This window comes from Garra rufa, chromosome 19 (genome assembly GCF_049309525.1).
Source record: "Garra rufa chromosome 19, GarRuf1.0, whole genome shotgun sequence".
Classification (NCBI taxonomy): Eukaryota; Metazoa; Chordata; class Actinopteri; order Cypriniformes; family Cyprinidae; genus Garra; species Garra rufa.
The window spans coordinates 27,131,086-27,151,916 of NC_133379.1; the positions used below are offsets into that span (position 1 = coordinate 27,131,086).

Genomic DNA, 20,831 nt, shown 5'->3' on the forward strand with positions numbered 1-20,831 from the left:
AACATAAAAAGAGTTGCTTCACAGTTCTTTTGCAGAGTAGAAGTTTCAAGACTATATTTCTAGGACTCATAATGTACTTTATTTTGTATGTTTATATAATTTTATAGCACTTTCTATGTGTTTTAATTATTTAAATTTCACCATATACCTATAATACTCTCTCTTTTTTTAAAACATCACTTGTTTCAGTATATAAGCCCATATATTCAGGTTTTAAATTATTTTTTCTTGGATAACAAATACCAGTTTGAAATAGCAACCAGCTTAATAAAATGTTTTTGCACAGCTTAAACAACTGGAAGCGGCTCACGCTGAAAGCATTGCGTTATACACGTTTAAGTTTAAAATGGCTGCGTTCTAACGTAAGTTATAAATGATGCTGAAAGATGGACAAAATAAATAAAATAACTTAGTTTAATAATTTCCGCCGGTCTAGACTTTGGAGTAGAGTTAGCTAGGTGGCGCTGTCACAAAAACTAAGGTCATTGGACTGCAAGTCACAGGTAAAGGACAACTCGCTGTGCACATGCGCATTAGTGTCACTTCAGCCAGATGCCGCTACCATGACAACGTCTATACACACAAACACACTCGCACTACAGTGAGAGAAGAGAGCAGTTGTTTTATCTTCTTAAATAAAAAACAAGTTATTTTTACGTTTTAAAAAGCGCTTCCAGAGTTTTTTTCGACTGCACAACAGATCAATATACTGATAAATTAAAAGTATTTACTACTCATTTGAAGCAAAAAATGTCCGTTCCTCACAAAGTTGGGACAGTGAAATCTAAACAGGTAACGTTATGTTAACGATATTATTACGAATGCAGATGAATAATTGTGTTCTAAACTATTTAAACGCATTTATAATGATAATATAACAAAAATTCTACAAATCTCTACATTCTAGAGCTTTCAATCTGAATCCATCAAACTATTTCTATGACTAAAAATATTTCAAACTTTAATTTTAAACTTTCAGTCTAGGCTTTCTTAAGCCAATGCAGTTAAGACTGCTATTTTACTTAAGAATTGCATTGCACTAATGGGAAGACCCAAAGATTTATATTTTGTCCTTAAAATGAAGGCACCTAATGTTACCACCCAGCAAAAGGCAGCTGTGGCAAAGGGTGTCAAGGTCATTGGAAAGAAGAAGGTAAGTTAGCTTTCAAATCACTTTTCATAGAGATAGAAATTAATGCTTTGCCACATACTGTATCTGTCAAAAGAAGCTTGGGATATCAAGCCCCTTTTTTATGTAGGATGAAGAGGAAGGGCTAGACGCAGCCGAAGGAGATGAATGGATGCAGGGGAAGACTCTTGTGAAGCCTCCAGACCAGCTGGACCTAACTGAGGCAGTGCGTAAACCAGGAGAAGACCTGTCGTCTGACTCTGCCTATGTCACATTATAGTGATGTTGGGATGATTGTTTACACGTTTTTAATTCTTGTCTTTAAAAGGAGCTGAATGAAGAAATTACCAGAGTACTAACAGCAAACAATCCAAACGCTCCACAGAACGTTGTCAGATACAGTTTCAAAGTAAGGGAAAAAAACTGCTGCTTCTCCACAACTCCACAAATATTGAAATGATGGTCCTTAAAGGAGAAGTTCACTTCCAGAATGAGAATTTCCTGATAATTTATTTACCCACATCATCCAAGATGTTCATGTCTTTCTTTCTTCAGTCGTAAAAGGAATTAAGGTTTTGAGGAAGACATTTCATTTCTGGACATCAATGGTGGCCAACGGGTTGAAGGTCCAAATTGCTTTTTCGATGCAGCTTCAAAGGGCTCTACATGATCCCAGCTGAAGAATAAGGGTCTTATCTAGCTAAACTATCAGTCATTTTCAAAGAAAATACTAATTTATATACTTTTTAACCACAAATGCTCGTCTTGCACTAGCTTAACCTCACGCATTACGTAATCACGCACGTATGATGCAGGCAGAAGTACCGACCCAGTGTTTACAAAGTGAACATGCAAAGAAAGTCAAATGTCCATTACAAAAAAAAGGGTAAAACAACGATGAAGGATGATTTTGAAGTTAGAAAATGACAAATTGTTTTGCTAGATAACACCCTTATTCCTCGGCTGGTATCGCTTAGAGCCCCTTGAAGCTGCACTGAAATTGCAATTTGAAAACAATTCCTGGAATGTTTTCCTTAAAAACACAAATTTCTTTGCAACTAAAAAAAGGAAGACATTAACACCTGACGACATGGGGGTGAGTAAATTATCAGGACGTTTTCATTCTGGAAGTGAACTAATTCTTTAACCTTGATGATTTAAAGTCATCTGCTTAACAAATCACTAAAAGCTATTGTCTTTTCAGGAGGGCTGCTATAAACCAATTGTCTTTGTGGATCAGATGGCTATTCACTTTGAACTAGAAGGAAATCTTGTGCACAAGGAATCTGACGAAGGTCGGAGATTGACGGCTAAACAGGCTCAAGTTGATGATGGTGGAGGAGATGAGAGGTCAGACAATGTGGCCATCAAAGCTAGCAAGAGAGAGCAGAAACTCACCAACCAATTCAACTTCAACGAGAGAGCCTCTCAGACACTAAACAACCCTCCAAGAGTGAGAGGACCTATGGGTTACATTTCTGAAGTTTACACTTCTGTTTATTGCTAATTTGCAGATTTACAAGGACACAATGGTGTTAGCTCATAGCATGTATAACTATAAAACGACTTTTTCAATTTATGCATAACTCACTGTATTTTGCTTTTTTAAAATCAAAATTATGTTTTGCAGGATATAAGTTGTCAAACTGAGCCTCCTCCTCGTGCAAACTTCTCAGCTACAGCCAATCAGGTGGGAAAATCTTTGCCTGTGCTTGTAAATTGTTTTGAGCAACATTTTTGTGCTACACCTGCAATACAACAGCACTATGGTGAATATGGACATGTACAATTTTAGCATGCTCTGCTCTTTCTGCAGTGGGAGATCTATGACTTTTACGTAGAGGAGCTTCAAAGGCGCGAGAAAAGTAAAGAGAAGCCCGAAGGCCAGTTATTAAATAAGGAGGATGACAAGAGCAAGAAGAAGATGATTCAAGCTGAGACTCAGGTGGCTTGACAACAAATATGATCTGGCAGATTTTAAAGTACATATGGTATAACTATAATTTTTTGTTCTTTATAGAATGATGACATATCCCAGCTAGCTAAGGCAGTCAAGATCATTGAGCGTATGGTGAATCAAAATATATTTGATGATGTTTCACAAGGTAATTGTGAAAAATAATTTATTTTCACTGCTTTCATTTTAGACAGATATTACAAAGTGTTCAAAAAAGAGCATGAAATTTTCTGATGTAAACGCATTTATTTCACCTCAGATTTCATGTATTTTGATGACGCATCTGACGAATTTAGAGGAGAGAAAGGCACTCTTCTCCCACTATGGACATTCCAGTATGATAAAGCCAAAAGTCTGTCTGTGACTGCCCTCTGCTGGTGAGTTTCACACTGTATTCAAACAAATGCAGTAATTTGTGAGTAAAAGAAATATCACTACTTTGAGTGACATTTGTATTTGTTTATTTATAGGAATCACAAATACAATGATTTGTTTGCTGTTGGCCTTGGGTCACGTAAGTTTACTATTTATCTTATACAAGGAATTGTTCGTAAGTTAAATGACTCTGAAATGTGTTTCTTCTTTGCCCTTTAGATGAATTTACTCAACAGGGGGGTGGCATGGTTCTATTTTACACCCTGAAGAACCCCAATTACCCAGAATTCATCTTTAACACAGCCTCAGGTGTAATGTGTGTAGACATCCATGAACATCTGTCTTACCTGGTGGCTGTGGGAATGTATGACGGCTGTGTTGCAGTGTACAACCTGAAGAAAAAGACTGATCAGCCCATTTATAACAGCAGAGCCAGCTCCGGCAAACACACAAGTGCTGTGATGCAGGTATAAATGAGGAGGATACAATAACTGTACACCTTCATTACCTGCAATAATATATAACAGTGGAGCTATATATGTAACTGTACTGTGTTTTGTGTTTCATTACAGGTGAAGTGGCAGAAAGATGATTTGGACAGTAATCACAACTTCATCTCTGTGTCTGCTGATGGACGAGTGGTGTCTTGGACTCTTGTAAAGGTACAGAAAATATATAAATGTTGATTCTAAATCAAGTCATTATTGTAGAGGTTAATTAATGCAAATCATTTGGATTTTAGCATGAACTAGTCTTCACAGACATTATCAAGCTCCCAGTCATCGACACAATTCCGGATGACCTTAAGGATGTCATTCCTACAGGTATGTATCACCTTACCACACTGATCAGATATTACAATTTTTAAAGATTAAGACATTAATTATCTATTATTAGCAGCTTTTTTATATTGCACAATTGATATGAACACATGCAATGATGATGTGAAGGGGCCTTTCAGCTTTGACTATATGCACAATATAGTACAGAAAATGTTATCAAGGACAGTGATTTTTTTTTTTTTTTTTTAATAGTTCAATAATGAAACAACTTTTCCTATACTTTATGCACATAATATACAAGTATTTAAATATTTTTTGCCACTGACCTGCAGATTCATCCTCAGCTGTTGTTTCATTCATGGGTGATATTTCACCTGTGGAGATTCAATGATAATTTAGTTTTACCATAAAAACAATGCTAATGACTTTTGTTAAATGTTTGAGTCTTTTTTTTTTTTTTTTAATAAACACATGCATCAGTTCCAATTATGATGAGATCTATTTTAGAAATTATGCAAACCGTGAGAAACGGTTATAATGTCAAATTGAATAAATGTGCTAATGGTGTTAAAATTGCATGCATAATGTACTCACTGAAGACATTTTCCTAATCTGTCTAGTTGGAACATCTTTGGACTTTCACAAACAAAAGGACTACAGTTTTCTTGTTGGCACTGAGCATGGAAAGATTCACAAGGTCAGTCTTATACCATCGAAGGCAAGATGATAATTTACACCAAGGCCAACTATATAATGAATCATCCAAACTTTTTTAAATAGACTACCAGTCAAAAGTTTTTGAACGGTAAGATTTGTAATGTTTTTTTTTTTAAAGAAGTCTCTTTTGCTCACAAAGCTTGCATTTATTTGATCTAAAGTACAGTAAAAACAGTAAAATTCTGAAATATTTTTACTATTTAAAATAAATATTTTCTATTTGAATATATTTAAAATGTAATTTATTTAATTTATTTTCAGGTTTCTTTGATGAATATAGAGTCAGGAAAACAGCATTTATCTGAAATAGAAATCTTTTGTAACATTTTAAATGTCTTTATCATTGATCGAGGTAAATCATCCTTGCTAAATAAAAGTATTAATTTCTATAATTTATTTCCCGAAAAATGGTATAGTGTATAATGTAAAGTATTTATTTCAGATAAATGCTGATATTTGAATCGTTCTATTCATTAAAGAATACTGAAAACATGTACTCAACTGTTTTAAATATTGATAATAATAATAAAAAATATTTATTGAACAGCAACTCAGCAAAATTAATTATTATTAAAATTATGTCTAAAGGATTATGTGACACTCAAGACTGAAGTAATGATGCTGGAAATGTAGCTTTAATCACAGAAATAAATTACATTTTAAAATATATTCAAATAGAAAACAGTTATTTTAAAAAGCAAAAATATTTCAAAATTTTACTGTTTTTATTGTACTTTGGATCAAATAAATGCAGACTTCTTTTTAAAAAAAAACATATCTTCTGACTATTTAAACAAATGCATTAACAAATGCCCTGTGATCATCCTGCCCTCTAAAAATCTGCAGTCTGAAGTCATCTCATTATTGTTCTGGGTTTGATCCTGGCACTAGGAGCTTGTTGTATTTGTGGTGTTTGTCTCCTGCTGAGCAGTCACAGTTTATATAATATTCCTGTCATCAAACAGACAGGAAGTGCTCTTATTAGCTGCCTGTCTCTGCGCTGCTATCACAGCTGGACGGGGCAACATCAGCTAATAACATTCCGTCTCTGTCTCTCCTTCTTTATTTATATTTTTCACTCTGCCAGCCAGGGGTAGACCAGCATTCAAACTCTTCATTTTGACAGACCAGACAGTTTTGTTTTTCATCTGTATGCCGCACTGTACTCCGTATGACATTGGTTTTGTTCTAAATTACAAACATCACATGCAAACACATGTTCTTCTTTTATTTTCACTTAAATTTGATTCTAACATCCCTCCACTTTTACACAACACACACTCATGTTTACATAGCTAAATGAGGACGTTCAACAGACTTCTATTGTTTGTTATAAATACTGTAACCTTATTAAAAAAGGTGCATGAATTGTATATAAGCGTGTATGTGACATGTTGATGCAACACTCCCTAAAGCTAAACAGATGCTGCAGGATTTATGCTGTATCTTATTGGTGACATTAGGAGACTTGCTCTGTCTAGAAGCAGGCTATCGCACATTCTCACATTGTCCACCTTTAATGAGAGATTAGAGGTCACAGCACCAAGACTTACTGTCAAATTATTGACCTTCAGATAAAAATGGCATTTCTTTACAAAATCATTTTGTGCACGGCTCAATTTAAGCAACTTGCTATCTTTCAGAACGTTATCTGACAATGCTTTCTGCTGTAATTCTGATAATAACACCAGCTGTGCTAGTGTAGAAGCCATGGTGAAAGAGCGACAACTAATATGGTTTCGACATATTGTTAGGAAGTTTCAGGATTTACAGGAAAATATACTGTATGGCCAATTATATCATGGTTGGCACTTGGTGGATGGTTGGAAAAACATCAAACATTGCTGAAGAAAAGCAAGTTGGATCCGAAGCACAGCTGCCAATCACACCAGCTCTGTTTTGACAGTATAATTCTCCCCGAAGGGGATAGAAGACAAAAAAAGATGTTAAGTAATAGTTAAGTAAACTGGAAACTCAACCAATTGCAGATGGTGTAAAGTTGAGCTAGTTTTAATCTCTAAATTTAAATCTTAATTAAATTTAAAACTTTGCTGTTTTCCTCTGTAATACTCATATAACTCAACCTAAATTTTTGATGGGAATCCTATAATAGGCTTATTCTGGACAAAATACAATACAATGATTAGACTTTGGAGCAAAACATTCTTTCGTTGTTTTTAGAGATTTGTCTTGCATTCTCTGACAGATTGGCAAAGATGTTGGGCAGCTGTGTTGGAGGCTCATCTAATGCTAGAATGCTGGAGACATACCGCTGGGCAAAAACTGGCCCTGTCTCCCTAAAGACTGACAGCTGATGCAGAGCTCTGTGTTCTTTAGATTCATCTCTCAGATTAAACTCAAAGCCCTTCTATTGTGTGATGCACTGCCCGGGGAACAATGAATTCGATCCGTCAAGCACTTCTCTTGAGCTACACTTCTCTTTGCAAAGAATGTTTTAAATGTCACCACTACTTCTGTAAATGTTATAGTGGATAGTTACTGTAAGCAGTATAACAATGGTAATCTAATTAGTAATGTGTTTGTGTGTTCACAGGGCTCCAAATACTATTCTAGCAAGTTTCTGGAAACATATGATTCCCACTTTATGACTGTCACTCGTGTGAGGTGGAATCCTTTCCATCCTGATGTCTTTATCTCCTGCGGCTGGGACTGGATGGTCAAAATTTGGGATCAAACTATGAAGTATGAGCGCTGTTCCCTACAGCGATGTCTACAGCAGCCTTTCCCAGTCTCTAAAAATAGCACCCTGTTACTTATCCTTCAGCTGGCATGGCCTGAATTTCATTTCAGAAAATGTTGGAGCAGGCTGAGTCATATTTTAGACATAAAAAAAAAAAAAAAATTACAATTACCCTACCTAAATTTTTCTCACACAATTGGTACAATTGGCTGAACATTACAATTTAGTGCTTGCACATCCCAACATAACTATTACAGATTGTTTCATGCTCATAAAATTTTAATAAGCTGATCATCCCTTGTGGTGTGAATAAACGACTGGCATGTGCATTTGTAGACCTAAAGTTGTGCTCAAGCACCTTTTGACTAGATGAGTGCTGTTTTCAGTGTCAGTCTTTACTCTCTCATAGCATTAGACACAAAACTATGAATACATGTTTGTGGGAATTTCCTGCATTATAAGTGGTTGTCGTAAAATGATGCACAATACCTGCAATCTTATAAAATTCAGGCCCTGGTTGTCTTAATTTAATTCTGCACGCATTGCTCTTCCAATTAAAATAAACATAATTAGCTTGTCAGTGCGATTATTTGACAAACTAATTAGCATGTCTCTTTTTTCCTCAAAAAGACTTCTTATAATGAATAAATCTGTCATCTTGAGTGCACATTTTGTGTATGTTTTAGTAGTGGGTTACGTGTTTTTTTTAGATGTAGTATCTCTAAATCGCCAACAGAGAGCTCTTGTGCAACAGTGCCTGTTGTATGTCCGCTTTTGTTGTACTACCTTGGAGCTTTACCTCCTTATGTAATTGTAGGATCTGATCAAATAAATGCAGCTTTCCTGTTATATTTTACAGCTTTTAAAATTAGACATTAGTTTCTCCCACATTTGAACAAAGGCTCTGGCTTTCTTTCTCTAGTATAGTAACAATACATGTCTCTTACAGGTCCCCTGTGTTCACCTTTGAACTGAAAACTTCAGTGACAGATGTGGCCTGGGCTCCATACTCCTCTACCGTCTTTGCTGCTGTCACCACTGATGGAAAGGTAAAAAGCCTAAACGACTCTAATAAAAAAACACAATGATAAAATTCACAATTTCTGCATTTTAAGAATTTATGCTGCAAAGAAAATGTCTTAAAATTCTATTTTAATAATACAAAAGTAATCACAATCCACCCATTTGTCAATCCATCCATTATGATGGCATTTTAGTGCCAGATTAAAAAGAGAGAAAAAAATACGAGAATAAATTTGATGTTTGGAGAATAAAGTCAAAATGATGAAAATGAAGTCGAAAGATTCCAAGAATAAAGTCCAAATGTTTTGAGAATAAGGTCAAAATATTTTGAGAATAAAGTCAAAATGACGAGAATTAATTTGTAGCAATTGCGAGATTAAAGTTATAAGAGTATATAACCGGGAGATATTCTAAAGTCTCAGCTTTCAAAATCTGTCAGTTTTATAGCGAAATACAAACAGTATGTCTATTACAATAATGTGTTTTTCAAGCTCTTTAATGTGGCGTGACAGTTTAAGTGGCATGTGAATGAGACATTTGTTTCATTAAATTAGGCTTTACTTTTTTTCATTCCTTCTGATGTTCCTTCATGTTTAGCACACTTAGCACAAAGCTTATTGCTATTATTAGGTGGCTGGCATGCTACAAATAGGCCTAATGAATAAAATCGAAGACGTGAAATAATATTTCCAAGCATACTGTCCCTGCGAGTATAACACATGGTATGATTTCTGATAATATCCCACATATATACTAATAAATTCCAGTGGCCTGGCAACAACTACTGGTTCTCCAAATCTGGGCCATTTGCAAATGCAGGCTATACTCTCAAAATGTTATAACTTTAATTGCTATGATTTAATTCTCGTAATTTCGACTTTATTCTCAAACCATTTCGACTTTATTCTCGTAATTACGACTTAATTCTTGAAATGTTTCGACTTAATTCATGAAACATTTTTACTTTATTCTAGAATCATTTTTACTTAATTCCTGAAACATTTAGACTTAATTCCCAAAACAATTCGACTTAATTCCCGAAACATTTTTACTTTATTCTCAAATCATTTTGACTTTATTCCCGAAACATTTAGACTTAATTTCTGAAACATTTCGACTTAATTTCTGAAACATTTCGACTTAATTCCCGAAACAGTTCGACTTAATTCCCGAAACATTTCGACTTAATTCCCGAAACATTTCGACTTAATTCCCGAAACATTTCGACTTAATTCCCGAAACATTTTGACTTAATTCCTGAAACATTTTGACTTAATTTCTGAAACATTTCGACTTAATTCCCGAAACATTTTGACTTAATTCCTGAAACATTTTGACTTAATTTCTGAAACATTTTGACTTAATTCCCGAAACATTTCGACTTAATTCCCGAAACATTTTGACTTAATTTCTGAAACAGTTCGACTTAATTCCCGAAACATTTCGACTTAATTCCCGAAACAGTTCGACTTAATTCCCGAAACATTTCGACTTAATTCCCGAAACATTTCGACTTAATTCCCGAAACATTTCGACTTAATTCCCGAAACATTTTGACTTAATTTCTGAAACATTTTGACTTAATTCCCGAAACATTTCGACTTAATTCCCGAAACATTTTGACTTAATTTCTGAAACATTTTGACTTAATTCCCGAAACATTTTGACTTAATTTCTGAAACATTTTTACTTAATTCCCGAAACATTTTGACTTAATTTCTGAAACATTTCGACTTAATTCCCGAAACATTTCGACTTAATTCCCGAAACATTTTGACTTAATTTCTGAAACATTTTGACTTAATTCCCGAAACATTTTGACTTAATTTCTGAAACATTTCGACTTAATTCCCGAAACATTTCGACTTAATTCCCGAAACATTTTGACTCTGTCCTGTAATTTTATATTTTTTTAATGTGGCACTAAAACACTGTCGTACCAGATAATTCCACTCAAAGCACATTTTTCAGTAATCAAACTAACATGCATTCCTAACCAGTCCTCTCATTCATGTAGTGAACAGTCTGATTCATTCTGTTGAATAGTTTTTGTTTGTAAGGTTCATGTAACTGAATGATTCAGAAAAACAAAGTCCTTATTTTTTAAGCATTTTTTTAAGTAGCTTCTCCAACAGCAATAGTACAGCAGAAAGGTCCCCACACACAGGAAACAGAATCGTCAGTTCATATATGGGATTTATTTGAATGCCCCTTTACTAGGCTCACCAACACCTTCCCAACAGCAACCTATTTCACCAAGAGATCTCAGTAAACAATCTGGAGTTGCTGTTATGACACAGCACACTTATTGTCTGACAATTGCACATGTGTGATTTACAGAAGGGATATCCACACACACACACACACACACACACACACACACACACACACACACACACACACACACACACACACACACACACACACACACACACACACACACACACACACTCCCTTATGAGGAATGTAATAATTGCTAATGAAACACAGTAGCAGCCAGACTGTGGGATGTCTTTCCAACAGTGCTCGACTGCACCTGTAAGCTGCAACACACACACAAACTCTATCCTGTGGCCCTTCGTTAGCAATTAGTCTCAAATCACACAGCTGGTCTCAAGCTCTTGTCTGAGGCTGCTTCGGGCATCACCTGTCAGTCTCGCAGTCTTGATCGGTTTAAACTGCCGTGCCGAGGCGGCTGTTGCTGTTATTTGCTAACACCGTAACTCCGATGGGCTAAATTACACCTGCCCTCTACAGGAAGCCCATTACAGCGTGATGCAATAAAGACTACACTCTGTTCCCTCAACAAAACCAAATAACCTGAATGCTGCTTTACTATGATGTCAGGGGTACAATGTCAGCAACTGCTGAGAATGTCGTTTATTTTTAAAGTAACAGTTTCAGCATGGTGTTTTTATCTGGTTATTTTTAAAGGATATTTAAATTTATTTTCTGCATATATGTGACCCTGGACCACAAAACCAGTTATAAGTAGCATGGGTATATTTGTAGCAATAGTCAACAACACATTGTATGGGTCAACATTATCGATTGCCAAAAATCATTAGGATATTAAGTAAAGATCATGTTCCATGAAGATATCTTGTAAATATATCAAAACGTAATTTCTGATTATTAATATCCATTGCTAAGAACTTCATTTGCACAACTTTAAAGCTGGCCAAATATTGTCCTATCCTAACAAACCATACATCAATGGAAAGCTTATTTAATTTTCAAATGATCAAATTTACCGTTATTAATGGTTTTGTGTTCCAGGATCACATATATATGTATACAGTTGAGGTCAAAAGTCTACCTACACCTTGCAGAATCTGCAAAATGTTACAATTTTTCCAAAATAAGAGTGATCATACAAAATGCATGTTATGTTTTATTTAGTACTGACCTGAATGAGATATTTCACATAAAAGACATTTACATATAGCCCACATAAGAAAATAAGTTAATTTTTTTTTTTTAAATGGCCGTGTTCAAAAGTCTACATACACTTGATTCTTAATACTGTGTTGTTACCTGAATGATCCGTTGCTGTTTTGTTTGTTTAGTGATAGTTGTTCATGCATCCCTTGTTTGTCCTGAACAGTTAAACTACCTGCTGTTCTACAGAAAAATATTTCAGGTCCCACAAATTATTCGATTTTTTAGCATTTTTGTGTGTTTGAACCCTTTCCAACAATGACTGTAAGGATTTTGAGATCCAACTTTTCACACTGAGGACAAGTGAGGGAGTCATATGAAAATATTACAGAAGGTTCAAACGCTCACTGATGCTCCAGAAGGAAATGCAATGTATTAATAGCTGAACTTTTTGAATTTGAAGATCAGGGTAAATTTCACTTATTTTGTCTTCTAGGAAACATGCAAGCATCTTCTGTAGCTTCTGAAGGGCAGTACTAAATTAAAATATAATATTTAGGCAAATTAAGAAAAATTTACACATCTTCATTCTGTTCAGAAGTTTTCACCCCTGGCTTATAACACTGATTCTGCACTTAGTAGTGCACTGAAAAATGCAGAAATGTACACCATTCAGAATAAGAGATATCAGTCCTCCTATGGAAAATAAAGAGCATCTTAGTTGGGACACACTGTGTGATATGATGCTTGCCAGTATCATACTAGTATTGGAATGGCTCCAGATCTCTGCTGCCAGTCGGCTGCCTCAGCCATTTCCAAATTCACCGCAGCCAAATCTACAAAAATAGACATTGCTGACAAATCTCGAAACAACAGAACACAGACCAAACTGCATGATTGCTAATATTTATACAGGTTTCTTCCTTCAAGCTCTTAGCTCTAAAGATGTGTTAGATTTGGTGTTACTCCTGCATTTACAGATGGCATCATTAGTCCTGACGTAGTGCGTGTTCTCTGCATCGTTGCGTCAGCTGCCCAGAATATCATCGGTCTGTTAAGATAGATTCACACTCGCTGACTAATTATGAGCCATGCTGCTTGACAAATATTTACTAATGAGAATCCAAGCCTGTATCCCGTGTCCCCTATCTCTCGTCTCTGTCTTTCATCTGCCAGAGCAGAGTCTATGCTTAGGTGGGCAGCATGATAGATGAATGACAATGAGGATGATGGGAAGTATAATCACCCATCCCTCATTCACTCCCTCACTCTTCTCTATCTCTATATCATTTGGAATTTTTTTTTTTTTTTGAATGTAGCAGAAGATGAGATACTGTCATCCACAGATTGCATCTGTCGCACAGGAATCATCCTGTTCTTAATCTGTATTTCAGACAGATACACAGATTTGATACTTTTCACAAACAGCAAATATACGTCAGATGTATTACAAATATTTATGAATATATAAATAAACAGAGATTTACATTACATTAATTAAATTTTACAATTCATATGACTAAAATTTGCCATATATTAATGATATATATTATTTAAAATATATTTAAATTATTTATACTACCCCTCTGTACACTATCACACAAATAATACGATCCTCTACAGCAGATGGTCTGCATTCTTACACCTCCACAGTTATACGTATTCTTGTGCTCATACATATGAATATATTAAAATACAAGTGCACACAAACTCAAATGCAACTTAGGCTTACTGACACTCAAAGCCAAAGCAAAAGAATACATTATAGAGGTGCTAATGTCTGCTTCACAATGAAAACATCAAAACAGAAAGACTAAAACTGCCTGCTCCTCCTCAATTTCTCTCTCAGGTTCATGTGTTCGACCTCAACATCAACAAATATGAGGCTCTTTGCCAGCAAAAAGTGGTGTCCAAGAAGACCAGGCTCTTGCACATCGAATTCAACCCTGTCCATCCCATCATCATCGTGGGCGATGACCGCGGCCATGTCACCAGCCTCAAGCTCTCTCCCAACCTCCGCAAGAAGCCTAAGGTAGGAGATGCACTCAAATTATATATAGGCCTCCAATGAAACCACATGCATAATCGATCAGTGCCGGTTCAATCACCACTGTGCTACATACTTCATGTGCTGAAGTGCTGGATCTGCATCTTTGTGACGATGAATTTACAGCACACAGAACCCACAGCAGTCCAAAGAAAAGTCATTTGTTCCCAGAGTTATTGAACATCTCAATTTACTGACAAAAGATGAAAATGTTTTTGAATCACATTAACGCAGCATACTGAACAGAAATTCAACTATCATTTGTTTGCTAGGCATTAAAACAGTATTTCAAGACATTGTTTAGAGTGTACTGTGGGACAAATGTTTTCGGAACAAACCAATTAAAAAAAAAACCTTGCTAGTGTCGAGTAACCTTCAAAATACTGGAAGTGTCACATTTCCAGACCATTATTAGACCTTTTTTTTAAGGCTGCATGATATATTAAACCCATTTAAAAATCATTATGAAGTATAATGCTATTGTGAATTCACAAACGCTATGATTCAATTAAAGTAACATATGCGATGCAGGTTTAATATATGCACTTCAATTAGAGCGGCTCAGTTTACAGTAAACGCTGCTCCACACAAACTGCTATCATTTACATGTGTGGAGCATCTCAAACTCCATCTCTGCATATTGTTGTGAGTTTGGATTTATTATAATGCTCATCTGGGAAGGCAACGTCCGCCATTTCATCAGATTTGTAAAGTAAATAATTGAACAAACACAGGAGAATACATCAATATCTTTCTCAATATGCTAACTGTTCATCGTGATTTCAAAATAAAAGCTTAAATCCTTACTATGAGTTTACATGTTTTAATGTCCACACATTCAAAAAATTACACTGGCTGTAGAATTTCTGTCGTAAAGAAATATTAAAGATTAAGTGGACATTTGAATTAAATGTTGTTTAGTCAATATTAAACAAGGATTAGATTGCACAGTAAAGTGTAAAAGCAATCGTCAGGTCATTGGCGCCCTCTACAATCATTTGGTATAACCCAGCAGACGTCAATATAACATCAGGTTGATACTGGACCCCAACGTTGGACAGACATTGCATTTTGCTTGAGGTTGACATTAGTATTTGACGTCAATTTGATGTTGACTTTCAATGGATTTTGGTAACACTACTTAAAAACAACAAAATATCAATGTAATCTGACATTGGTATTGGGCATCAAAATAACTTTTACAATAGTCGTTGAATTGACATTGAATTTTGGTCACCTGACATCGCAACCGAAATTTAACCAAATATCATTGTCTTACTGTATGATGGGAATGTGTAATGTATTGTCTATTGTTTATAATACATAATGTTTTTTTTAACAGTTTTGTTCAATAAAACAATATAATTATATAATACTTAATTTGGACTAATTATTATTGCCTCATTGTTATATGTTTTAAATAATTTTAAAGGCTATTGTTATGAAAAAAATGATTCGATTACTCAAAAGCCATAAAAGATGATGCAGAAATAAAAAATGATCTGCCTAAAGGTCTTTGAAGTTTTGCAAGGATTCCATAGTAATTGTTAATAAATCTCTGCACAAATTAAACATTTAGTGTGTTATTGCTGACATTAACATTTTACTAGATCAGGTTGATCATTGGTTAGTCTCAGCCTCAGGCGTCACGCCTACGGAACGTTGGCTAAACGTCTGATGCATATGGTACACTTAACTGGAAACACTTCAGGAATGTCGAAGTCGTGATCTGATTAGTTGAATTTGATCGGATTTCCGGAACACGCGAGTGTCGCGTTTATTTTCGGTCCGCCGGGAAACGAAGCACAGACTGATTTACTCTCGTTTTGCTAAAAGGTGCTTATGCAGACGTCGTTGTTGTTATACACATTTGCGACGTTCGCGAACAAATTACTGACTTACTGCTTGTTCTCCCTCTTCTTCGTTAACTTTCAATGCTGGTTATTTCAATGACTGACTTGTTGCATGCCAGTCTGTTGTTGTGGGGGCATTTCTACACCCCGAAACGTGACGCTGAACGAAACGAACTGTGATTGGTTGTTTGACATGTCGGTCAAACAGCCTTATGGGCGGGACTTGGCCAATTAAAGCTGCCATGAATTCCAGACCTTCAGCCGTCAGTCTGAAGGTCTGGCTACGCGAGACTAATCATTGGTTAATAAGAGAATTCCACAACCACGAAATTACACATTTCAACTTTATTGTTTAATGAACACTACGAAAGAGTTTATATATAGGAAGACTGTGCACTCCTATTACTTATGAATGGAAGAAAGTGCAACAGCCAATAAAGGGTATAAGCCCTGCCTTTTAAATGAAAGAGAAACCAATTTCATTGGTGTTTTTAAATCTGAAATTTAATCGTAAGCTTATTGAACAGTTTTGGAGAATTTGATGTTTCCCAGTTCAAAGAGATACCCGAGAGGCATTTCAAAGATGGCCGCCGAGTGAAATGACTTGTCTTAAATGGACTTTGACACTACTCTTAAAAAGTTTGGAGGTTTTGGAGGCTTACATGCCATTGTTTCCATTCTGCATCTAGAGAAACCAACCCACTGGCTGATCATGTGTTGAGCAATCAGCTTACAGTCAGATACATTATAACAATGCCAGCACATAATTAAAATCTCTTGGCCTCACAGATAAGCTGCTGTCTGTCACAGTTTGACTTGTGAAATGTTTAATTTGTTGTTCAGAGATCTCAGTCAGTGCGAGTGCTCAGTGTTGATGTGTTTTGTTGGTGACAGTCATTATATTTGATTGGCTGAAACGGCTCATTCTAATGACACACAGTGTCACAGGTTGAGTTGCTGTGTCCACTAATGCTTTTGATTAGCAAGAAGCTGTATTATTGCTGCCATGGCTATACTTTCCTTAAACAGAGAGAGAACTCCTGAGTGCAGTGTCTAATATGACTGATGAGAGTCAGCAGTGCAACACATTCACCATCTCCTCCAGTCATTAATCACCAGCTTTCCACAACCCTAATGTCATCATTGCCTCTGAAAGAGCACACTTACTCCCCTGATGCAGTGGCTGATTTTAGATAAATTAATCTTTCTGTCGATCATTTGCATGTTATATTATTATATTTAAAGCTGAAGTGTAAATTTCCACACAAGTGAACTAATGGAATGGAAAATTACACACTTTATTTACAACTATTACTAAAGGTTCAAAAGCTCACTGATGCTCCAGAAGGAAAAGCAATGCATTAAGAGCCAGGGGTGTAAACTTTTGAACAGAATGAAGATGTGTACATTTTTCTTATTTTACCTAAATATCATATCTTTCCATTTAGTACTGCCCTTCAGAAGCTATAGAAGATTGTTACAAGTTTCCCAGAAGACAAAATAAGTTAAATTCACCCTAAATTACACAAAATTACACATTTGACCTTCATATAAATCCAATGCTTAAAAATAGTATCGCAAAACAAAGAAAACCTTTAGGTCTGTGATGACATTGATTATTTGTATAAAGCGCCTGACCTTTGTAGGATTCCAGCTGTGCTAATGTGAGTATAGGTCAATGCTGGCTGAAGCCAGACATGTATACCCGTCTACAAGCTATATGTTAAAGCAATAGCTGTGGGACCCATGGTGTGGCATCTGAGACGCTGACTAAAAACAGCATGTTCCAAACTGTATAGCAGCGGTCAGCTGTTTTCCAGGTTAGGGCACTACACCAACACACGTCTCACCTCCCTGAGCCTTCAGAATTCTCATTCCTCCATGTCTCTCTGTGCCTGTGACTCATCAATCACAGTATCCATATTAATCCTGTAGCTAGCTCTCTTTTTACAGACTGTTTTATATTCACTGCATGAATAGTTGGGTCAGTATTCTTTCCTGAGCCCTCAGTTTGCCGTCTAGGCTGCTGATTTATTTTTTCTAATCTACTTTGTTCCACAACAGTCAGCAACTTAAAAAAAAAAAAAAAAAAAAAACTGTTGTTTTGAAGTAACATGGTCACTGAATAAACTTTGATTGCACAACACTGACCGCAATTACAAGAAACATTAGAAGTCCTCTTGGCAGGGGAGCCACTTAACAGCAGTACAATCTTCCTCCTCACGTACATAAAAACTCTCTGTTGATTCACAATTATCTGCTTCAGATGCCGCAGTTATTAGAAAATTAGACTCTGCATAACTTCAGAAAAATAAGAAAAATAATAGTTGAATTTATAAAAAATTACTCTGTGAAAAGTTTACATACACTTCATGAGTCCCTTGTTTGTCTTTGTTATAACGTTTGGCAGGCTATAGCACTCCTAAAGTTTTTTCTCGTCCAAACGATTAGTACAGACCAAAACATGACAATAACTGACCATTTTCAGCAGGAATAATCAGCAAGATTTGCAAGTTCTGTTCGGTTCAGTGGCATCGTTTACATTCTGTGCCACCAATATGGCTCTATTATATCAATAAATATGTCTAAAGTTCTTTTCTGCTGTTGAAGAAAAAAAGAGAGGGAGATTTTAATGAGGAAAAACAACATCTTGTCTATCAGAAATGTTTAAATCCCTTTGATTGACACTCCTCACTCTCCTAAATGTATTTCCCTAACGGCCCTCCCTGGTTAGGATTTGATGGATTCTATGAATAGCTGTAACCTTGAGCTACTTATTGAAGCTCATTGAAGATTTTTCCCTCCACTGCAGCTCTGTGGATATCTGAATATTAGCATTCTGCTGAGCAAATTTAGCAGATGTTCTTAGAGTGATTACCAGATTCATAATTGCTTAAAATTTCGCCGAATGACTGACAGGAACCGGAGAGTGTTTAATTAGTGGAAGTGAATATTTCTGCCGAGGAGTTCATCTGGTCCAGTTTAGTTCATTACGACCCTGGCATGGTCAGTAACCATAGTGATCTTTGATTATTCTCCCCTGAGGAAGCAATGTGTCACTGTAATCGTATCAGACAAATGTCATGCGAGATTAGAGCGAGTCTCTGACGGTTTTTGTTCCGCCACAGCACACAGAGGAAATAACGCCTTGCTAACACCTCTCTCATTACCTCCGCCGGTCCAGATAGAAACGTTTAAATGGGAGCTTCACACTGAGAAGTGTTTGTGATTGTTAGTGGCACCCCTGGGTCAGTCCTCTCACTACCGGCAGCTGACTCATCTCGTCCTCTTCATTTCTCTCTTTGGCTCCACAGGAGAAGAAAGGTCAGGAGATGCCGAAGGGGCCGGAGGTGGAAATAGCAAAGATGGAGCAACTGCTGAGCTCGCTGAGATAGCCTAGGAACAAACAGCAGAACTGAGGCACAGTAAGACCAGAACGACTGCAAATACTACACTTTGTACAGTGGATATAAAAAATTCAACATACCCAATTCAACAATTGTGAAATTTGAGATGTCTTCTTCCACGTTTAATGTAATATTGAATCCAACAAAATTCATGTAACAGACAAACAGAAACTTTTAAGGAAAGAAGAATTAAAAATAAAACTTGAAATGCACAAGTGTGCACACCCCTCATCTAATATTTAGTTGAAATGCCTTTCTTCTTTTAAAGGAAACCCAGGAGTATTAAGACTGCTTCATCGTAAATATGGTGCTTTTTGGATGATGAACAGTCTTGTTTTTGTGCCAAATGTACCTTGTAAAATTATAAGTATGGCCAAAAAGGTTTTTGTTTCGTCTGGCCATTGAACATTTTGCCTCATGATTGTGGCAAAACATTAGGCGGACTAGCCCATAGCCCAGACATAAGAATACAGAAAATTGTTGTCAAAAAGCGATCAGTACTTGCCAGGTATTCCTGCTGCTCCTTTGATGTTACTTTACATCTCTTGGCAGCCTCCTTGATAACTTTTCATCTTGTTTTCTCATCTGTTTTTGACAGGTGCCCTGTTCTTTGCAGTGTCATTGTGGCGCCCCATTGTCTCCACCTTTTGATGATTGCCTTCACGGTATTCCATGGCACATCTAATTCTTGGAATTACTTTTGTACCCTTCTCCTGTTTGGTACCTCTTCACAATAAGATCCCACACATTTTTTTTTGTAAGCAGGCTGTGGCTTCAGCAATAAAATGCAACCAAGAGGATGCAAAGAAAATCCTACAGAAAGAGCTGTTTTTTTATTCAGGGTTGATCAGCATACCTTAAAGGGATAGTTCACAAAAAAAAATTAAATTCTGTTATTAATTACTCGCCCTCATGTCTTTCCAAACCCTTCGTTCATCTTCGGGAAACAAATTAAGATATTTTTGGTGAAATCTGACTGTTTTTTGATCCTCAGTAGTCAGCAACACAACTGAAACGTTCAAGGCCCAGAAAAGTAGTAAGGACATTGTTGAGATGTCGTAGCTGTATAAATTTAAGGTTGAACTACTTTTGTCACATGGACTATTTTATCAATGTCCATACTACGTTTCTGGGTCTTGAACGTGGTTGTTGTGTTGCTGGCTATGCAGGGTCAGAAAACTCTCGAATTTCATGAAAAATATCATAATTTGTGTTCTGAAGATAAACGTCGGTCTTACAGGTTTGGAACGACATGAGGGTGAGTAATTAAAGACAGAATTTAAATTTTTGGGTGAACTGTTCCTTTAAATAATGATCATTTTTGATCATTTCAATATTACATTAAAGGTAGAAAAAGATTTACCATTATTTTACTTGGATACATTTTTTGACATCTCAAAAGCTACATATACAATCAAGCCTGAAATTATTCTTACCCCTGGCAAATTCTGACTTAAAG

At 36.1% G+C, this 20,831-nt stretch overlaps 1 protein-coding gene across 1 annotated transcript; it reads left to right on the forward strand.

Moving 5' to 3' along the window:
* Nucleotides 1–618: 618 nt before the first annotated feature.
* Nucleotides 619–19,360, forward strand: dnai1.2 (dynein, axonemal, intermediate chain 1, paralog 2). Its single transcript, XM_073824160.1, has 18 exons — nucleotides 619–792; nucleotides 1,085–1,153; nucleotides 1,260–1,355; nucleotides 1,458–1,538; nucleotides 2,334–2,582; nucleotides 2,760–2,819; nucleotides 2,946–3,074; nucleotides 3,150–3,234; nucleotides 3,346–3,463; nucleotides 3,557–3,600; nucleotides 3,681–3,928; nucleotides 4,034–4,123; nucleotides 4,204–4,285; nucleotides 4,864–4,940; nucleotides 7,515–7,663; nucleotides 8,611–8,710; nucleotides 13,915–14,097; nucleotides 19,280–19,360. Exons 1-18 carry the CDS (start codon nucleotides 751–753, stop codon nucleotides 19,358–19,360), a joined length of 1,983 nt encoding a protein of 660 aa, XP_073680261.1. The 5' UTR covers nucleotides 619–750.
* The last annotated feature ends 1,471 nt before the right edge of the window (nucleotides 19,361–20,831 follow it).

Coding starts and splice junctions, on each gene's coding strand:
- dnai1.2 (XM_073824160.1), top strand. CDS start 751: ATGTCCGTTCCTCACAAAGTTGGGACAGTGAAATCTAAACAG. Junction 2,583..2,759: donor CACTAAACAACCCTCCAAGA/GTGAGAGGACCT, acceptor TATGTTTTGCAG/GATATAAGTTGTCAAACTGA. Junction 3,464..3,556: donor TCTGTGACTGCCCTCTGCTG/GTGAGTTTCACA, acceptor GTTTATTTATAG/GAATCACAAATACAATGATT.